This window comes from Solea senegalensis, linkage group LG9, assembly GCF_019176455.1.
Source record: "Solea senegalensis isolate Sse05_10M linkage group LG9, IFAPA_SoseM_1, whole genome shotgun sequence".
NCBI classification, from domain to species: domain Eukaryota; kingdom Metazoa; phylum Chordata; class Actinopteri; order Pleuronectiformes; family Soleidae; genus Solea; species Solea senegalensis.
Window position 1 is genome coordinate 8,973,177 of NC_058029.1, and position 21,125 is coordinate 8,994,301.

At 42.2% G+C, this 21,125-nt stretch overlaps 2 protein-coding genes and 1 non-coding gene across 5 annotated transcripts; 1 reads left to right on the top strand and 2 right to left on the bottom strand.

The window, feature by feature from the left end:
• Positions 1–97: 97 nt before the first annotated feature.
• On the bottom strand, positions 98–10,728 carry LOC122775043 (phosphoinositide 3-kinase regulatory subunit 5-like). Of its 2 annotated transcripts, XM_044034727.1 has the most exons (19): positions 10,568–10,728; positions 10,235–10,291; positions 8,509–8,669; positions 7,616–7,716; positions 7,453–7,521; positions 7,232–7,370; positions 6,572–6,641; positions 6,302–6,479; positions 6,071–6,224; positions 4,754–4,822; positions 3,808–4,655; positions 2,832–2,957; positions 2,551–2,682; positions 2,225–2,318; positions 2,037–2,113; positions 1,574–1,673; positions 1,410–1,492; positions 1,207–1,325; positions 98–751 (listed from the first exon to the last, which is right to left on the bottom strand). In XM_044034727.1, the coding sequence occupies exons 3-19, from the start codon at positions 8,606–8,608 to the stop codon at positions 604–606; spliced, it is 2,607 nt and encodes an 868-aa protein (XP_043890662.1). In that variant the 5' UTR covers positions 8,609–8,669; positions 10,235–10,291; positions 10,568–10,728; the 3' UTR covers positions 98–603. The 2 variants fall into 2 exon arrangements, with proteins under 2 accessions (XP_043890662.1, XP_043890661.1); XM_044034726.1 differs by lacking the exon at positions 10,235–10,291.
• trnaa-ugc lies at positions 9,807–9,878 on the bottom strand. The gene has a single exon. It is a non-coding gene; the product is annotated as a tRNA-Ala (tRNA).
• A 1,824-nt stretch (positions 10,729–12,552) lies between the features above and the next one.
• ntn1b (netrin 1b) lies at positions 12,553–14,642 on the top strand. 2 transcript variants are annotated; one of them, XM_044034635.1, is made up of 2 exons: positions 12,553–12,854; positions 12,997–14,642. In XM_044034635.1, exon 2 carries the CDS (start codon positions 13,028–13,030, stop codon positions 14,072–14,074), a length of 1,047 nt encoding a protein of 348 aa, XP_043890570.1. In that variant the 5' UTR covers positions 12,553–12,854; positions 12,997–13,027; the 3' UTR covers positions 14,075–14,642. The 2 variants fall into 2 exon arrangements, with proteins under 2 accessions (XP_043890570.1, XP_043890571.1); XM_044034636.1 differs by having other exon boundaries at positions 12,553–12,819.
• The last annotated feature ends 6,483 nt before the right edge of the window (positions 14,643–21,125 follow it).

Genomic DNA, 21,125 nt, shown 5'->3' on the forward strand with positions numbered 1-21,125 from the left:
TGGTGTGAAAGAGGGTGGGATTAACTCCTAAGAGGAAGTGCAGGAAAGGTGAGGACAAAGAATAACAACAGGCAACTGAAAAAAATGATGATTTTTATTTGACTGTGCAACATATAAAAAAACAACAATAACAACAACAGAAAAGCGACATTAAAGGCATAAAGATAAATAGCTTATTTTATCACACGTTTCTTAGAAAAAAAAAAAAGGGCGGGTTTAATGGAACGTACTCAGTCGTATTCAAGTAGTTTTCTGCAGAGTATGTGACCAGTGATGTCTCTGCTGTGTGGGATGAGAAACCCCTTTGTAAATGTATAAGTTCTTCAGCGATAAATAAAAGAAAGATAGACGGTAATTCCCTCATCAGACACACTCTCCCTCTTCTAATAATAGTGTGACACACCTTGACATCAGCTACAGGACAAACCTGAAATTCACAGGTTCATGAGTGGCGCTTTTATACTGTTCAGAGATTCTGCATCCTGTTTACACACTTGTGTATATAACCCTAACATGTATGGGGTTAGGGTTATATACATACATGCATATATATGTATATATATATATATATATATATGAACTCTGCAGGATGTCAGGAGTGTGTCAGGGATGTGAAGCAGAGAACGAGGTGATGGGAAGGCAGAGCAGGGAGCAGTAGGACGGGTGCAGAGGCTGAACTTGGCCCAGTAAAGGCGTGTAGGACTTCCAGTCAGAGTTGCTGCCCGGTTTACAGCACAGAGACACGTCACACCTGCACAGACAGACAGACAGACAGACAGACAGACAGACCACGGTTGTGTGTGTCAGAAATGTGTGACACGGTATTTTACTTTGCAGTGCAGATTACAGGTGCTTTTGGTGGAATACATGGATGGTGTTTCAGCTCTCTCGGTTGGTAAGTGGCATTAAAAAGGACTTCAACATGACTTCTTTTATTCTATAAGTGAATAAAAGATGGCAGGACAGATGGACACAACAGATATATTGCTCTTATAAAGCCATACGGCTACAAACAAGTTGGAATATGACTGAAAACACAAAGAAGTGGCCATAAAAAATGTTTTAGAAGTGAATTCTACAGCTCAAAAAAACCTGGTTGATGAGTCGTTTCACAGTAGAAATGCTTCTTGGCCCTGCACTGCTGCTGTATACACACAAACGCTCCCACTTTTATAGCTATAATGTCACAACCAAAGTGTCTCGTACCTGGTCACACTCTGGATGAACTTCCTCTCGTCCTGATCCAGACACACGGCAAAGGTTCGCCCGTCATCACCGCTGCTCACCTCCACCCTGTTCACCTTCACCTCTGACACTGAGATGAGCTGTCATGCGTAAATGTGAGGGAGCAGAGATGTGAGCGGGTGCATGACGCTGACATTTAAAAACACAAACAAAACACAAGTCACCTGGTTGTTGCACTTCTTAGATTTGGAGCAGTGCTTCTTCACAACTTCAGTGATTGTCAGCTGCAGACTTTCTATTCTTGAATCTGGACACAGAACATTTCACTGACTTGGCAACCGCAACGCAAGCAAAATAAATAATAATGAATAAAAATGCTGATAATCACCGTCCCACAGATGCTCAGGCTTCCTGCAGGCTTTGTGAAGATTAAGCGACGTGCACACTGTCTCTGTCTCGGTCCACTGACTCCTCCCACTTACAGCCACCTGCAAATGAGTGTCCACGAGCAGGTCAGATTATAAAAACTTCAACACGCACTCATTAACAACCACTTTATTAGGTACGCCTGTTGAGTGACTCATTCGTTATTCATCGTCTTCCTCTTTATACCGAAGAGGATAAAAAAAGGCGGGGTACACCCTGGACAGGTCACCAGTCCATCATGGGGCCATTCAATCTCAAGTCCAATTTGCTTAATCCCCAAATCTTCATGCTTTTGGACTGTGGGAGGAAAATGGGTAAAACCCACGTACAAAGGGGGAGAACATCCAAACCCTTGTTCCAACCATCTGTGTACCGTCTAGAGACTGATGAGTGTACGTCTTGCTGTTTGTGGGTGGGAACAATACCTTGTTGTATGCAACACTGAGCGTCAAAGGAACAGCCTGACGTTCTTCATCGATTCCAAAGCGTTTGCTGGCAGCTCCTATAGAGACAATGCAGCACACATTACACCGTGTGTGCGTCTCTGTGTGTGACTGTGTGGCGTTGTGGCTGTCTGCGTATGTGTGTGTGTGTATGTGAGAGGGACACTCACCCATCGCTTTAACAGCTCTGGTTCCAGCAGAGTGACCGAGCTCCAGGGAATGAATGAACACTTCCCTTCTCCTCTCCCCTCCAGCCAAAGTCAGCTGTGCAGAGACAAAGAGACGAGACACTCGGCGAGTGAGTCAGCACGGACTCACTGTCGTTACAGACTGGAGTGAGTGACGTTTAGAGCTAAAAGTTAAATGGTGGTTCGGTTAAGTTTAGACATTAACTGTTAGTGGTTCAGATTAGAGCTAATGCTTTGTGCCAAATGAAGGGAAGTCAATGTAGAGTCCCTTAAAGGATAGATGTGTGTGTGTTTACTGCTCCTCTGACCTCGGCCTGGTAGAGCTGCACCAGAACAGGCTGGTCCGCATGCCTGCAGTAATAGAGCAGCAGGTCGGCCAGCAGGGGGAGCCGCTCCGTGCTGGCACTGCCCTCAGAGACAGAGCCTTCCTTACAAGCAGTCTGAGTCAGAGAGAGTCAAAAATATCATAACATTTTTATACATTAATGTTCATTTAATCTGCTTTCACATTCAACAGAACAATTTACATGCTAGAGTAATGTCTCTCGTTCTGTGGTTCTCCCCGTCGTGACTGTACTCGAAGCGTTACCTGACAGAGGACGTCGGAGGACAGGCTGAGCAGACTCAGGACGTTGCGCTCGTACCAGGGATCCACCATGCCCAACATCTTGGCTATGTGTGAAGTGCTGTCCTTGAGCATCAAGTCGTTCGACTCCTGTCGAGTAAAGAATGAAATAGTCGTAAGTACATTTCATGGCAGTGTAGTATCTGTCCTTTTTCTGTCCCCTTTATCAAAAATCCTACATAGAGAGCTGCTTGATGACATCACAGCTTGTAAATGGTTTAAAAATAGTTATGATAAATGAATACAAACAAACTTTTTGTCCTTTTACAGCATAATAAGTAACTGTCTCTTCAGTATTTAGTACTATTTAGTACCATTTATTAATCGCATTTCAAATTAAGTAATTAAAGACGTGATAATAAAGACTATAATAACCCATACATAATTAAATTGATATTTAATTATGAATATGACTGACTTCAGTTTGCTCATTAACAATGATAAGCCCATGACTCTCATTATTAAGCATTTTTAAATTCATATTTGAATGGATTTCCCTTCATTAACGACATGGTGTGTAATTGGAGGTTTATAGCTCATTTATTAACATTTAAGTTACAACCTTTATAAAGGGTTAGGAAGTAGAAGCACTTCCATGATCACACTTTAACTGAATCAGGCTCGATACTTTGTTTCTCTTCGTTTCGAGTTACTTCCTGTTTTATTTTGGTGGTCTTTGATGGTCCACAACATCCTGTCACGTTTTCCGCTCGTGTGTGTTTGCTTTTTTTAATCTACTGGACATCTTTATTATCCTAATTCCCCGTGTCTCATTGTCTCGTCCCCTCCCTGTGTATATACACAGTAGTCGTGCTTTCCTGACCTTCAGTGTCCAGATATTCCTTGATCCTGTTTTTAAACCAGTGAGAACTGACTAGTACTTTTTGATCTGATCTACCAGTTGCAGCATTAAAGACTTTGTGAGTTTTTTAAGTCTCACCGAAGATGCAGCAGCTTTGGTTGAACTTCCTGTCTGGACTTCAGTCGGCGTGTGTCCTCCTCCTGGACTCCCTGGACTCCCTGGACTCCTCCTTTTGGTGGGCACAAAGTAAAACTGCAGTCGGCACATCTTGGTGAGTCTCTGACATTTGCTCTCCTTCTGCTGCAGGTCACTGTAGGCCCTGGCGAGCCTGCCAGCCTCTTTGTCACCTCCAAATATCACCACTTTGACCAGGGTGGGCAGTTCTGCCCCGTCGGTGTCGTCGCAGCTCAGGATCGGCCTCCTGCGCACACACACGTGCTTCTGCGGGGAAAGAGGGTCTAACGCAGTGGTGGATCTATGCAGAGGATGCGTCTGTCTGGACAGAGACCTGGAGAGCTTGAGTGCTGTCCCAGTTCTTTGAGCGTCTTTGGGGGAGTCGCTACGGTAACCCATGCTCTGGGCGCGGCGGCAAATGCTTGGGCTGTGGGGATTTCTGAAAAGCATGGAGAAGCGTTCCACACCTAACAGAGACCTGGACTTCTTTTTAGGCTTCTTTCTCGGCTTTGGCGAGCTGTTTGGTCCTTCCTCTGTGTCCTCACTGAAGTCGCTTTCCACACCCGATGAGGTGGACGGCACGGACCAGCTGGAGGAGAGCGAGTGGCTGGAGAACATGGAGTCCCTGGAGGAGGAAGACGCTGTAGAGATGCGGTGGTTTTGAAAATCGAGGTTGCCGTCGTGTCCCGCCAACTCGTCCTCTTCATCCACACTGGTGTCATTAAAATCATCTTCATCTATTTCTGATTTCAGGAAACAGTCCTCGGTTGAATCCAGGTCCGACTCGCTCAGGAGAATGTCATTCAGAACGTCTGCATGAATGTGAGGAAGGAGAGGATTAAATACAGTTGAAGGCAGGTCTCTGATAAACGACGCAGTCTATCACGATTTCTCAAACTGAATGAATTACCAAAGTTGTCGCTCTCCCAAGGACACGTGTGACATTTGGGGTGAGGCAGCATGAAAGTCTCAACGGTCCCTAAAGAGAGGAAGTGATTCATGAAGAAGTGTTGATGGTCAACGGCAACAACAGAAAACAAGTCTTTTCACTCATGAAACAAAAGAATGATCAGTCATTATTCAGAATGGTGGTTCTTGAACTGGTTCAGAATACAAATGAAAGTGCTGTCGAGTTATTAGCCAACTTAATCTACTGAATCACTGGGGCAAGTTAATAGAAGATAAAAGAATCATCTCACTGATGGTCTCGTTAATTTCGTGAGCACAAAGCACTTCCTCAGTCATTGTTTTTTTGGCCACTGTCGTGTGTTGTTTCACTTACATATAGGTCATTCAACCAAGTTTCAACATTCTAAAATGTGTCTTCTGTGATCAGATTGATAGTGCCTGACCACATGTGTAAGTACAGGTGTGAATGCACCAAAGAACTGATCTGTTATCCGATCTGCGGAAAGCACACTTCAGCGTGTGGCCGGAGACGCGCCGTGACCAGATTGAACAGAAGCGTAAACGATGTGTCTCCGCTCCAACTGCACGAGCAGTTGCAGGCACTTATTGTCTCTGAGCACAGCTAACATGGAAGCGCTGGCAAAACTGTCGTCTTCTTAGGCGTTGTTGAGTCAAAGTTAGGATTCCTTATATATCACATTTTTATTAGCGATATAAAGTAGCAATAATTGTGCAGAAGTCACAAAATAGACACTTTTCTTTTCTCTCTTTTTTCATAAAAACGAGCCAGTGATCTTTGAACTGGAGCATATTTCCAAATACCACAAATTCAATCTGATTTTAAACATATTTAGTACTATTTGCTCAGGTGTGTTTATATAGGTGTGCTGAAATAAAGGATATAAGACACTCTATATTGCACAATCTTATACATTACATTACATGTCATTTAGCAGACGCTTTTATCCAAAGCGACTTACAAAAGTGCATTTAAACATTTGGGTACAAATAAGAGCTAGAAGTAAGTAAGAGCTTCAAGTAGAACAAACTATGAAGTGCTAGTCATAAGTGCAATACAAGTTTTTTTTTGTTTTTTTTGTCGTCTTAGTCGAGGTACAGTCGGAAGAAATGTGTTTTTAGTCGGCGTCGGAAGATGTGGAGGCTTTCAGCTGTCCGGATGTCGATGGGGAGATCGTTCCACCATTTGGGAGCGAGGACAGTGAACAGTCTGTATATATTATATGTTCTAAGGGTTAATTACATAGAGTTTGTCAGTGACATTTGATTTGATGTATGGTTTTGTACTTCTTTGTCTTACCAGAGTGTGAGCAGCCCTCAGCTGGAGCCAGACTTTCTCTGAGCCTCTCCATTTTGCTCAGCAGAGCCTGCCTCGCTGTGCTGACGTCTCCTGTGGTGGCTGCTATCTCCATGCTCTCAGTCACTGCCTGGAGGAGCTCCTCCAGCTGCTTTGTCTGCAAGAGCATGGAAGCATTCTTTAGAGAGGAACTTCAGAGGAAACAAAACGGGATACTCTGTGTTCATGAGTCACCTGCAGGGCGGCGAGCAGCGCCTGCAGCTCGTGCCTGTTGCCCAGAACAGCCTGAAAACTGTGCTGGAGGAGGGTGATGATGACGTCTCTGCTGGAGAACTGGGTGCCGCTCAGCTGCTCAGAGACAGACTGGACCTCTGGAGGGACGTCTTCATCTGAGCTCACTAAGAGAACCATCCTAATGTAGACACACAGGTTACACATTGGAGCACAAGTTCTTATCTTTCTTTGGTCATTATTGTGGTTTGAAGAGCATCTAGAATAACTTACATGGTTTTGGAGGTGTGAATGTCGGGGAGGAGCACCTGCTCTGTCCTCACCAGCCTTTGAAAAGAAATGCCTGCATACAAAAATAAACAACCGCAGCCACCTCTACTTTTAAAATGTAACACCACAACATTGACGGTGGTCATTTCATACTCGTTTAAAATATAATTTTATTTTGCTCCAATAAGTCTATCTTACATTTATCATTCAGCTAATTTTAGTATCTTATTCACTAGCCATTAAAACCTAAAAGAGTATCCTATTTTCTCTTATTTCATATGTTTCTTAATGGATTCGTTACCTAACCATGTTTGTAATTATTTTAACAATTTCTGCATTAGTTAAATAACTAATACTTAATACTAAATACCAAACTGTATCAAGGTGTACGTGTGCATGATTGCCCCCTGGTGGCTGCTCGCTGAAATAACACTTATATAACATTTTCTTCTGTTTTAGCAGAAGGGACAAGAGCAAACGTAAGTGTCAAAGTACATTTTTGTCCTTTCAGAGTATCGGGGCTGTAACTGCCCTCTGAAAGCTGCAGAAATAACTCACTTGGGGACGTGGAGCCTTGTTTGGGAATGAGCAAAAATTGATCTGTCACTTTCACAGTGTGAAAGAAAGACATTAGCTTTTCCACTTCAGCTGACGAAAGCTTACCTGGCGCTCTGAGCTCCTGCTGGATGATACGTATGAGACGTTTACTGGCAGAGCAGCAAGGCTCGGGCCAGGACAGGAAGCTGTGGAAGAGCAGGTACGCGTCCCACACAACGTCACAGTCTGGAGCCACGTAAGGAGCCTGAAGCAGGTGGACAGAGGAGGAGATGAACATCAATAAACATGTGCTTACAATGTCACCATTACATGGATCGGCCACTGACTTTGAGGAGGGTTGAAGAGAACAGGAGTGTGAGAGGCACCACCAGTTCATACTGACACTGCTCCAGCACCTGGAGACGGAAACACAAAACAACAGATCCTGACGTGAAACCCTGCGTCATCCTGAGCGGTTTGAAAAATGATGTTGGCGTTTCGGCTCTTGACCTCTTTTGTTTTCCTCAGTATTTTCTGCAGAAGGATGAGGAAGTTGTGCGGATCTCTCTTCACAAGTTCCTCCAAACACCAGCGGTTGAGGCACAGTCCAGCTACACACACACAAAAACAACAGCAGCTGAAGCAACGCTTGTGATTCCTCCTTTTAGGTTTCACTCTGATGACAACGGGACAGTAAACCCCACATTGCGACCATTTAACACTTCACCAAGCGCTGATTTGATCTTGTAGATTAAGTTCTGAATGGAAAGTAAAAGTAAAACTCTTCACAACACTATCATTTCCTCAGGCTGTAATCTTGTGTTTTATTGTGAGATTATTAAACATGTGGTTATTACAGGAAACGAGTGGAGTGATTTTTAAATAGGAAAATACTGCCAAATCACAGTAATATAATGTGTGACATAATTACTGTGAGGTAAGGTAGAATAAAACACTTTTTTTGGACAGGAAATGTAAAGTTTAGTAATATATGGTATAACTACAAAGTTGTAGTAAACAGCTACCAATTCACAGAAACAGGAGCCTTTTTGCAGGTTATAGTAGGAAAAGCACATGTGTAAACAATCAAATTAATTATGGCTGTGTTCCATTTCTCTTCCATGCAAAAGACCCATTTACTACACAATAATACATTTTAACCTACAGTGAAAGTGCAGTCTTATATAAACAGTAATTTACTGTAATTATATACAGTATGTTGCTGTGAAAGTAATGCAAATAACCAGCATTTTAAGTGAAATATTTTACATTAATATTGAATTTGACAGTCAATAATGCTTGTATTGAGTTGTATGGTGTAACCTTAATTCTACATGTTACGTTAAGTTAACTGTGTTTTTCTTTTTTTAATGTTAGTTCAATGTAATGTTATGGGTTCATACCGTTCCAGAGCTGCTTGTCAGGATTGTTGACGCCCAGGTCGCAGAGGCAGCGCTCGAGGACATGCTGGATGCGATCTTCTGTGCATGAGCTCGGCTCCATCCTCTGCTGAAGCACGACAAATCCACAGACGAAAATACAGAGAGTAAAGCGGCAGGAAGTCCTGAAATAAAGGCAAGAATGACACCCTATTATTATATATTATCATGTATGTAACTTCCTCTTACTGCTGTTGCCACCACTTTATAATAATTGTTGTTGACACAATGGCACGCAAATGTCCGAGTTATGGGCTCAAACAGAGAGAGACGCAGACACAAATGTCCACCACAAAGACGTCTGGCAGAGAACATTCACTCTGCCACTTCCTACCAGAACCAGTGAGTCATTGACTGTGTGAATGGACCGGAGGTGAGCTGGTCAAAAACACTCACCACAACTTCTACTTTTTCATTCTAAAAAACCACGGGTGACACCAGGTTTCTGTGACTCACACTGGCATGGAAATGAATGTTTCTAAAGGACAACTTCCCGTTTCATGCTCGTCCGTCACCTTGAGTTTTCGAAGATAAAGCCGCAACCTGTGTTGACGCCACTTTCAACGTAAAAGACGGAAAAATCAGATAAAGTACAACGGAACTTCCTCTTTTATAAAAAAAAAAATAAATAAAAAAAATAAAAAAAGATAGGGTGGTTAGGGTGCACCATACAGATACATCTTCACTGGGGAAGATAAGCTTGCGATTCTATACGTTAGACTTGCTTCAGAGTCCAGAAATCTGTCAAACTCCAAATATCCTCAGTATTTTTGGGATCCAGGAAGTTGATGTGCACACGTACGTACTGTATCAATGCAAGCGTGAATAATGTTTGTAGGGTGAACATGTGCCCATCAAACAGGAAAAGGCCTCCAGGGAGATAAAGTGAATGACGCTCTCTAACTCTAACCTCAGGCCATTTCTAGCCCTCTAATAGGTGATTTCTTTAGGGGACACAATAAACCATCAGTCTCCAAGTTAACAAAGTTCATGTAAGTTTATGCATTTATTTATACATCAGTTTATCTGATTTTGCCTTCAACCATTCACCGTCCTTATCGTCACATTCCAGCTAAAGCAGCGGAGCGTTCCTTTAATTAAATTTGCTTCCATAACGCAGTGTGTTATTGTCATGTGTTTTATATTAAAACTGAACTCTGTTCTAGCGAATAAGAACCACTTCATTAATTCCCTGAGGGGGCAATTGAGGGAGAACCTACACGGACATTACATAATAACCATTGCGTAATCATTAAGTAAAGTGGAGATGCCGGGGATTGAACCCGGGGCCTCATACATGCAAAGCATGCGCTCTACCACTGAGCTACATCCCCATCTGTGTGTCACAAGCCTCAGTGAAGCATTCAACTGACAGAAAAGACATAAATCACAGTGAGAAAAGATACTGAAGCACATTCATTAACTTATAACGTAAGTGTACAAACGCAGACTGAATAATGAAGAAGGAACGTGCAGGAAATGTTGTTTGCCTTCACAGGAGGGCAACAAACACAGGCAGCAGCTCAGCTCTCAGTCGTATCTGTTGGCAGCGGATTGTCGATTGTCCGCTGAGGAAGCAGGTGTTATTCTATTGTTTATAGGCAGAACGTGTTGCCACGCACATGTGTCAAAGCTCTGACAGAAGAGGAGGGCCGAGGAAGAGCCGCGACGACTCCACACTTCAACTAACCTATTTTCTGCTGTGCGCTCCTGACTGCAGCTGTTGTGACACCAGCTTTTTCAGCAGCTGTCAGAAGGGGAACAGGAAATTTGCAGAGCTTAAATGACATTTTGCAGCCAGATCTGATTGAAAGCTGTGCAACAGTAGCGGCTCTGTTGTATTTAAGAATGCGGTATGTTAAATCATCACGTATAATAATAAAGACGCACGGAGCACACTGTACATGTGCTGACACGTTAAAAGAGAAATAAAAGTCAGTCATTTCTTTGCAGAATGAGACACACACACACATATGTATATCTATGTATAAATATGTATATAATCAAAGAGACATGACTCTACCTTAAGTCTCCTAATATTGTCCCAGAGCGATCACTTCTGAGGTGGAGCAGGGAAACGATCCGGAGACGACATCCTCCCTCCTCTGAGGCTGACTTTCAAAAATAGAGCCTCCGGCCGCTCAGACGTGGGCAACACAGTGTATTCTGCAAAACAGGAACTGAACGAGTGTTAATGCTGAGGTGGTTTAAACGACAAGTGTGGGAGGAGTCACAGAACAAAGTGACAAATCTCAACAGAACCTCTTGAGGACAATATTTGCCCTGTTGAGATAACGGACTTCTTTAACGTCTCATTATATCACGTTATAGAGTCATTTTATGACGTCGTTTGGGGGATAGACTGTGACTGGACAATGAAATGGAGCCTTACTTTGTATACGTACGCGTGCATGTATCCATTATCATATGTCTGTTTTAATGTATTATCACTGGTTACAGCTTTCACAATGAATGTAAAGGGGAAATAAACAAAAAACCCTCAAGACTCAAATCCCTTGAGGTGAATGATCTTGTTTTCAAAGGGGTGAAATATGCTACTTACATAACAGACAGCAATAAATGAAGTAAATAGCAACAATAACAACAAAGTAAAATGTAATCCACCAAACAATAAAGATGTACATGTAAGTTAGGAAAACAAAACAAGTTTAAATAAATGAAATGATGAAATAGGAAATATAGGCAAATGATTGCAATGGAGCATAAAACATACAGTAAAGGTAAATCATATCTGATTTGAACCTCATAATTAATCATTTAGTCGTAAACTTGAGAAAAATGGTTTGAGACGCATTAAAAAGGAATTGATAGCAGAGATATTGGCGTCTTACCCGAGCGTTTTGACCATCGTGTGTGGTGATGAAGTCGATTCTATGAAACGATGAGGGGGATGAAGATGTGAAGTTGATGCACTCTGGTAAACAATGTCAGCACGATTAGTTCTTAGGAAAGTGAGTTGTATAAGAAGTGTTTTAATACAGTTGGATGTAAAACAGTGTGTGGGACAATTTAGGACGCTGACACCATAATTGACCTATTTTAGAATATGATCAAAAGTTTAAAAGTGAGTTCTGAGTCAATTTTGTTTTGGGGGGTAGATTCCGCCTCAAAACAAGAAGTTTTTAATTACTGACGCATCATTTTTTTATCATTAAAGTCAGATTGGAAAATATCTTACATTTTTTTTTAATGTGATTGATATATATATATATATATATATATATACATATATATATATATATATATATATATGTATATATATATACAGTACATACATATATATCTATATATATATATATATTCTCAAATAATTATTTATGAGGTTCAGTTTTTTTTGCAGTTCCTTTTATGACAAAGGAAGTTTGTCATAAACAAAGAAGAAAGAATCACTTTATGTTTAGAGCAGTTAGAAATGTGTTTATATGAATATGGAAACAATATTCTCACATTAAAGGGAATAAACACTCAGATAAAAATGAAGACACATGTTAACTGTGTCAGCAGCTGCTTGTATTTTAATCATGTCATTCCTGGTGAATATACAGTGGGATGTAAACTGTAGATTCACAATTCAAAAATATACACACTGTAGATAAACAAGAAATTAGATTCACCTGTAAAAGTGTTATTGTGTGAGTGAAATGTTGGTGCTCAGTTATATCTGCCGGGATAATTACGGTTACAGTGATGCAACAATTATTGTGCACTTTCATATAACAACAAAATAAAAGAAATATCAACAACAAATAGAGGAGGTGGTGACGCTGCAATAAAAGCACATCCTGATGCTTTAAGGGAAAAATAAATATTTCTTTGTGTCAAGATTTAAGATGTCCTTAAGCGTGTAGTTTAACTCTTGTACCAGAAGATGTCGCTGCTCCCTCTCCCTCCACAGAGACAGCAACATTCTGTGACTCCTCTGCAGTCAGTGAGTGAGTGAGTGAGTGAGTGAGTGAACCCCCTTTCCTTCTTCCTCCTTGAACGGCAGAGAGGGAATGGTAGAGGCAGAGATAGAGGTGGGCAGGGGTGTGACTGGCTGGACGGACGGACAGACAGACAGACAGACAGAGGCAGAGCCAGCTGGGCATTTGCCACATCTTATATTTATATGGGGATTTCAAAGCAGAGGGGGAGGAAAGCTCAAGTTCTATAGCAGCAGTTCTTTTTTGTGTGTTGGTGCGTAAACGGGACAGGGTCGTTCTCCAAACTGTCAGTAGTTCTGCTACACTTTCAGGCTGAGGAGTTTATTTGGAGGTATAGTGTCCTGGCTGAAGTTTTCCTTTTACCTCGTAAGAATATTTACATACATTTATTGTGACATGACTTGTTCGCGTGCGTCCCGCAACACATACCTCTGAGCATCACCCTTTCACTCTTACTTTATCTTCTGTTGTTAATTCTGATTCTTGTTTGCTCTTCCTCACATTTCAGCGCAACAGTCCCTGCGGTGCTGCGGATTACAATGCAGAGGATTTTGGAGGTTTGGGTCACTATGGTGACACTTTCTGCGCTGACCAAAGGCGTCTTTGCGGGATACGTGCTGAGCATGTTTGCAGCGCAGTCCTCTCCTCCGGACCCGTGCTATGATGAGAACGGGAACCCGCGGAGGTGCATCCCCGACTTCGTCAACTCCGCGTTTGGGAAGGACGTGCGCGTGTCCAGCACCTGCGGCAACCCGGCCGCCAGGTACTGCGTGGTCTCCGAGAAGGGGGAGGACATGTCCAGGGACTGTCACACGTGCGACGCCGGGGATCCCAAGAAGTCCCATCCGCCCGCGTACCTGACTGATCTGAACAACCCTCACAACCTGACCTGCTGGCAGTCTGAAAACTACGTGCAGTACCCGCAGAACGTCACCCTCACTCTGTCCCTGGGTAAAAAGTTCGAGGTCACTTACGTGAGCCTGCAGTTCTGCTCACCCAGACCAGAATCCATGGCCATCTACAAGTCCATGGACTACGGTAAATCCTGGGTGCCGTTCCAGTATTACTCCACGCAGTGTAAGAAGATGTACAACAGGCAGAATAAGGCAGCCATCACCAAGCAGAACGAGCAGGAGGCCATCTGCACGGACTCACACACGGACATGCACCCGCTGACAGGTGGACTCATCGCCTTCAGCACGCTGGACGGAAGACCGTCGGCGCACGACTTCGACAACTCTCCGGTGCTGCAGGACTGGGTGACGGCCACCGACATCAAGGTGATCTTCAGCCGCCTTCATACCTTCGGAGACGAGAACGAGGACGACTCGGAGCTGGCGCGCGACTCCTACTTTTACGCGGTGTCGGACCTGCAGGTCGGCGGCCGGTGCAAGTGCAACGGCCACGCGTCCAAGTGCGTCAAGGACCGGGAAGGGAATCTGGTCTGCGAGTGCAAACACAACACGGCGGGACCGGAGTGCGACAGGTGCAAGCCTTTCCACTATGACCGGCCGTGGCAGCGCGCCACAGCCAGAGAGGCCAACGAGTGTGTGGGTGAGTTCTCCACTGCTTTGTCCTTCAAATAATCACACACTAAATGATGCCATCATCCTCACATAATACAGATATTGTTAGAGTCAAAACACCTGTAGTTATAACCGGAATCCGCTTTTACGCACAACAATTACGCATCGGGCTGTTGTTAATATGAACTTAAATATGTGGCACATTTTTTTTCTCACGGGGAATGAATTGCATATATGATACAAGTGTCATCTAATAAGATGATAATATTGAATTCCTTTTCTTCTTTAACCTGAAATGAATATGTTGTTGTTGTTGGTCACATGGTGATGCGTTAATTATAAGGATTTTATTTCATTGTGGACAAATTCCTTGTTTTAAACTACAACTAGCAGACAATGAAATTGCAATGGCGAAAATGAATCCACTTTAATATATTTCCTGCTGCTTGTTGTTGTAAATTTAAAACTGAAATAAGGACTGTGGACAGAGGCAGAGAAGACAAGTGACACATTATTTACACAAACCTGAATGCAGTATAATTTTGATCTAAAATAAACAAAAGAGCACGTAAACACATTGTTAAATACAGTTTTGTCTTTTAAAAGAAATACACACATGACTTAAGACACGGTGCCATATTCCTTCATTTTAACAGTCTTCAAGGAGCATTATTTTTGTATTTTCTCTTGTGCTTGACTCTTTTTTTCTTTCTTTAAAAAAAAATAAATAAATCAAAAGTCACAATAATCTCTTGTATAGAAAAAAAGGGACAGGAAGTAATCTCAGCCAACATAGTGCTCCTGTGCTAAAGCATAACAGTGTTTTTGACCTGCGTTTCCCACTGTAGTAGCACTTTCATAGCAAAGGAAGTATTGCAGCCACAGAGATAGACAGCAGGGGCGTGTTGTGTTTCCATAAGCAGGTGCTGTTACAGATTGGACGGGTGATTAGGGTGGGTTTTATTGACATTTTTGGCACGTTGAGTGTAAACTGCCACTTTAGAGCCAGCAAACCATTCAGGGGGGAGGACAAAGCACGAGGTCACTGGAAGCCAAATCTGAGGCTGTTTTTTTTATTGTAGTAGCAGCGGTGAGTGAAAGTATTCGCTGTGATGCCGAGGCTACAGCGAAGCGAACCTGGAAACGCAACAAGTCCCAACAGTGCCATGGTTTGTTCAACCAAACGGAACAAGTGAACAAGTTGTTCCCCTTGGCCTCTGCCTTTCGCCCCCAGCATGTGAGTGTATTTTACTAAAACAAAAGCTCGTCACTTGTGGCATCCATCTCGCTGTCAGGGGGACCCGCCCCCATTGTGCGAGCGGTGTCATCAGATAAAACCGAAGAAAAGCCGGACCGAGCATGTTTTCCAAAGGGGACATAATAAGGGCGGCCTGACACCTTAGCATAAAAGCAGAAGACCCGGGGGAGGAGACGCTTTCACTGGAGCCTGTGGAGTCTGTGTGGCCTGGTATGGTGTCGATGCACGGTGCTAATGACGTGTGTGGGTTTCTAAGGACATTAAAGCTCATTTCAGACATGCACAGAGATTGGTTCATGTTTGAGTTGAGCTGTTGTCAATGTATGTCAGAGAGACAATGTCCCTCTGCATTCATCATTATGGGAACGGCGAATGCACGGACCCTAATCTCAGAACATGGCTCAAGACACGACTGTGTCAGTGAGAGAAGCATCATCTTGTCAAGACGCACTTGAGTTGTCAGGAGCTGCATCACATACAGATACAGACATAAGACCAGGGCCAGATGGGCAGCTACGAGTGGTACGGGTTCCCTTTGACCAGGGGCGTATCAACAGGACAGGCCCCCATGAATAACCTATTACACATGATAATTCGGTGAGATCCTCCTCATATCCCCCCAGCAACACCATTTTTGAGTAGTTCCATTGCCATTATCTTGCTTCACTTCAGAGGGGCCGTCAGGTCCTGTTTTCCTGAGGCACCAAGATCTCTTCAGCTGCCCCTGCGTCTGCAATCTGCCTTTGATTCATACTCAGTTGGCGAATAACCAGAGAAAATGTAGAATGAGACAGAAGCTGATTTATTTAAAAACACAAACTGCATCTCGTCTCGCTCAAACATGGTCGAGTCTCCTCCCGTGTTATATGACTTATGTCTCGTAATCTTCCCACAGCTGTTATTTATTTGGCTTTCACACATTACAGTGACTGTAACTATTCATAACGTATCGTGTTATTATAATTGATATTATTTAATATCATTGCCAAGAACCACATCTTTAAATCTTAACACATACATTTTTTTTTTACTCACTTAACAAATGTTACTGCATCTTTGAAGTTTTTAAAATATACAAAGAAAAAAAAATTCATTTATCATTAATCCATGATAATGTTTGACTTTGACCTATAATAATCATTTATGTAAAGGAGTGAAGAGGACACACACACACACTGCAGCTGCTTCATATTCTCTCCATGTTCAGCGTAGCACTGACCCCTGACAGTCAGAGCCCCCTCTCCTCTCCTCTCCTCTCTCCTCTCGTCTCCTCTCCTCTCTCCTCTGAACTGTGGGAAAAATCTACTTGCCAAGTAGGTTTTTCGAGGCGAGTTGAAAATGGCAGCCTCAGTCACTCATACATGTCATTTTGCACTTGTCCAGGTTTGTTTGTTTTGCTGTCACTGTGCCGTGTGATTTCCTGTTTTACAACGCCTGAGAGTCAAGTGGAAGTGCAGTCAGTTCTGATGTGCTTTCATTGTTCCCCTCTGGTTTCAGATGTATATGTAAAAATAAGAACCATTTTTGGAAGGAACGTCTGTCACGTGACATGAATCTGTGCATCTCAGGTGCTTTGCTCAGAGTATTTCATATTTATTACACCTGCACAGAAATCTGTGCCAGGACGATGTTCACCGCGCACACACTGTAGCTGAATTATAGGATGTGGTTGTAAAAAAAAAGACCTGCTGGCTCTGACCCCAAACAGGTGCTCTCTGCAACTGCTCTAAAACAGAGGATATGAATGTAAATAATCAGGAAGGAAGGTCTGCTCATAAATATGGTAAAAAGAGATTTTGAAGCACAAACGATATTTTTTTTCATATATATATATAATTTATGTTTGGCCATATTTCTTAGATTAGATTAGATTGTACTTTATTGATCCCACAACGGGGAAATTCACCTGTGCAGTAGCATACATGTTACAAAGGACAGAACAGAACAGAATGGCATAGATTACCTAAAGAAACAAATATTAAAATAAGATAAAATAAATAATATTAAATTAAATTAAATTAAATTAAATTAAATTAAATGAGGTATGCAATTTACATCTGAAACGGAATACTGTACACAAAATATTTACAAAAGTGGCTGTGCGCGTTCATTTTAAAATAAAAACTGCCTAAAAACAAACAAGGCAAATGAAATGATCTTTTAATTGGATGTTATTGAAGACAAGTGATTCTGTAAAAATTATATTTGTGACAACATTTAATTTAATACATTTGTTTTGATTCGTTTCCTCAGTGTTTTTAACTGCTTATCCTGAGTGAAATAAGAACATTAATATTAATATAAATAAGAAACATGATGTGGTAATTAGGTTTATATCCCAACAGTTTTCACTGACCTTCAGTCAGTTTAATGGAGCTAAAGCCATAGTCTGACTAAGACAGGCAATCGGACTGCTTGCAGCAGAGTCTGACTTTACATACAATCTATTTATTGACCGTGTGCGTCTGACTCCGCCTCCGTAGGTGGCGCTATATCTCCATATAAGCTAGTGCGTTTTGAATCAGTTTCCTGTTGACCTTTATGCCACAGAAAAACAAACGGTGAACAGTGAGATGGAGTGTGCTGTGGTTCTGTATGTGTCGTTCGTCAGTCTAAAAGTCGCTGACGCCATCGGCAACAGTAACGCCAAGTCTGACTCCAGTCTGACTAAGTAATAATCAGACTATGAAACGCGTTATCCGGGTATGTTAGTCCGACTGAGACTAACTTGATTTAAATCAAAAAGAAAACCAAATTATAGTCTTAGTCTGACTAAAATCAGACGTTTGTCATGCATGTAGACACAAATCTCAGCGTATAAACCTGCTCTGCTTATGTTATGATTCTTCTCCCACTGCGTATGCCTCACAGTCTTGGTCGCTCCTGTCCGCTACGTAGTCATAAGTGTATTGATGGAGGATTCCACACACGACAAATAACTGCTGCTCCTTTGCTCCTCCCATCAGTCACAACAGAGAAGTCTCTCCAAGCCAGACTAGAGTATTTCTAAAGTCTGCTGGTGTCGAATCGTCCTCTCAACACTTACGCACTCACATTCAACCTCAGGGTCTGAGTTTGTCTCTCTCACTCCTGCCCACAGCCATCTCAATACGGGCCAATCCCACAGAATTTGTGTCAGGAATCCCAGTGGAACCCTGTGGCATTAAGGGGCTCTCCCTTTAAAAAAAGGCATTCAAAGCAGAGAAATGACAGCTACTGTGTGAGGGATCTACGGTGAGGATCAGTCGAGGCAAGACACTGAGCTCAGCCAAAAGAGAGAGAGAGAAGAAAAAGAAACATTAGCATACTCAGGAGGAAACCAGGTCCTTAACATATAAGAGCGCCACATTTGCCATGTTCTGTTTAACACAACCACTCCACATCTGAGACCAGCGGTCAGCCTCTGGTTTACAGTCGAGCCACACAATGGTTTCATGCAAACCACTCTGGGTCCGTGCGGCTGACTGGGACCATTGACACTAGTTTCTGCTGACGACGACTGCGCTGCCAGGCTTCCCAGGGGTTGCCAGGTTGGGCAAGGCCAGGCCTGTGCACCATCTGGATCTCATTTCGACTCCACGGCAGCAGCCCATGTGACAGGCAAGAGGAATGTCTGTAAAGCATGATGTCATAGATTTTCTTCACACACACACACACACACACACCGTTGTCTCGTCCTGGTAAAATTATCTCAGACAGTTGGACTGTACTGTATATATATCATATCCTACTGGGGTACACTGGATACTACATAAATAAATGAGAGGAATTTGTGAAGTCAGTAAATCAAGGTTGTGTAATAGTTTTGTGCATTTGAATTTGGTAAATATAAAAAAGTTCATACACTGGAAAATGAAGAAAAAAAAAAGGCCCAAATTGAAAATTTGTCAACCAAAAATGAGCGTTTAAAGTCATTCAGTGATGACATCATGGTGCATGTGTAAGTTCACAGAAGCCTCTGCTTCACCGAAGAGACTTGGTCTGTCACAATTTAATCTGATCACAATTATTTGTTCTTACAGCAATTATTTTGCATAATTGCCATAATTGTTTTCATTAAACATCATAAAAACAGCTGGACGAAGCGGGGATGTTATATCTTCATCACTTTTTCCTCTTTGTCTGCCACCAACTGGCGTCCTTTCACTGGCGTCATCTGGCCGCGCTTCGTTTACTGTGGTACAAAAGTAAATAAGTATCTCTGAGGCTGTAATGTTTTACTATGATTTTAACAAGACGTATTCTATTATTAAACTCGATTAGGCTTTTAGTTTAACCGTGGTAAAAATCACCAGAAAGTATTTAAAACATTCATTATAGTGAATTGTATTACTAACCGTTGGCCAAATATGGTGATTGCGAAAGAAGAGATTGATGAGTATCAGCTCTGTGGACTAATAATAATGAGTTATTTTGCTTAAATTCAACTTTTAATTGCAGCATCTTGTTGCTCCTCTTCTCCTGTGACGTTTGCGCAGCACAGAAATGGAGAAGTAGCAACAACCCAATGGTTAATCTTCACAAAACTACTCAAATACAGTCACATGAGAGCAAAAACCTGCATTTACCAAGATTTTCATGTAAATGTGCCCTATACAGTCTTGTATAAAGTACCTTAAAGGGATACTTGAGTAAAAGTACAAGTATGTTACCAGAAAATGACTTTGGTTGAAGTTGAAGTCACTTTTTTATTTAACATTTAAAGTAATTTTCTGATATAAGATGTACTTATGTTTTAGAGGTGTTAGAATTGAGCCATGGTGGCTCAGTGGTAGGACGAGTTGTCTTTCAGCTGGAAGGCTGTGGGTTCAATTCCTGGCTCTGCTAATCTATATGTGTCCTTGAGCAAGACACTTAACCCTGTGCTGCTGTGAATGTGTAATGCAGTTCATCAAGACTCTAAATACAGACCATAATACCAACTCTTCTTCTTCTAATTTTATTTGGCAGTAACGAGTAACAAAGATAGTTAGAGGAAATGTAGTTGAGTAAAAGTAAAAGTTGCTGACACGTGAATGTTGTACTTAAGTACAGTAACAAAGTATTTGTACTTTGTTACATTACAACACTGACCGTACATTTGCATTAAAACCAACGTACAGGACAAGATCTCATTTGACCTTCATCCAGTCTTTAAAATGAAAAGCAGAGTCTGGTCATGCGATGAAAACACACAACAAAACCTGACTGAAAACAATGAAAACAAACAAATGTGATTGTGAGCGTCTTGCTCTTGTTGTGGTTTGTTTGTTTGGATTCCCATTAGTCAATGCAGTGGTAACTTATTTTCCACAACAAGCTGAACGGCATTACTCTCCTCAGATGTTGCTGTGCATATTGTTTAAATAAGAGCGAAGAAGTGAAAACAAATCTACAAATTGCATTTCATAAAAATGAAATGGAAATAGTCGTTGAAGTATAGTATGTAAAAAATAATCCGGAGTTGGTACACTAATGGGAAGCAGGTGTGCTGCAGGTTAGAAAACATTCAGGGACATTTTTTGGCACTGGAGCAGTGTGGAATTTTCAGAGAACCTTGAAAACTCCACCAGGAGCACAGTGCCAGTTAGATGGAAGGACGAGTCTCAGTCAGCTAGAACATATTGATGCTCGGGGTCAACGGGGAAGGAAAGCCAAATAGTCTGACCAATGGCACAAAACATAAAGAAGTCGCGAGAACCGATTGTTTCCAATCAACAAAATCAAATATGAAGCAGGCTCACATGTGCTTGTGGCTCACATGTGGATGAGAGCATGCGACTCTATGGACGGAAAGCGGGAGATGGACAGTTTGTGGAAACTGTGACAAGAACCATTGTCACTCACAGAGACCAAAGTTGATTTTCTTGTCAC

Coding starts and splice junctions, on each gene's coding strand:
- ntn1b (XM_044034635.1), top strand. CDS start 13,028: ATGCAGAGGATTTTGGAGGTTTGGGTCACTATGGTGACACTTTCTGCG.
- LOC122775043 (XM_044034726.1), bottom strand. CDS start 8,608: ATGGAGCCGAGCTCATGCACAGAAGATCGCATCCAGCATGTCCTCGAG. Junction 7,371..7,452: donor TCTCTTCAACCCTCCTCAAA/GTCAGTGGCCGA, acceptor CACCTGCTTCAG/GCTCCTTACGTGGCTCCAGA. Junction 752..1,206: donor TTCATCCAGAGTGTGACCAG/GTACGAGACACT, acceptor CTGTCTGTGCAG/GTGTGACGTGTCTCTGTGCT.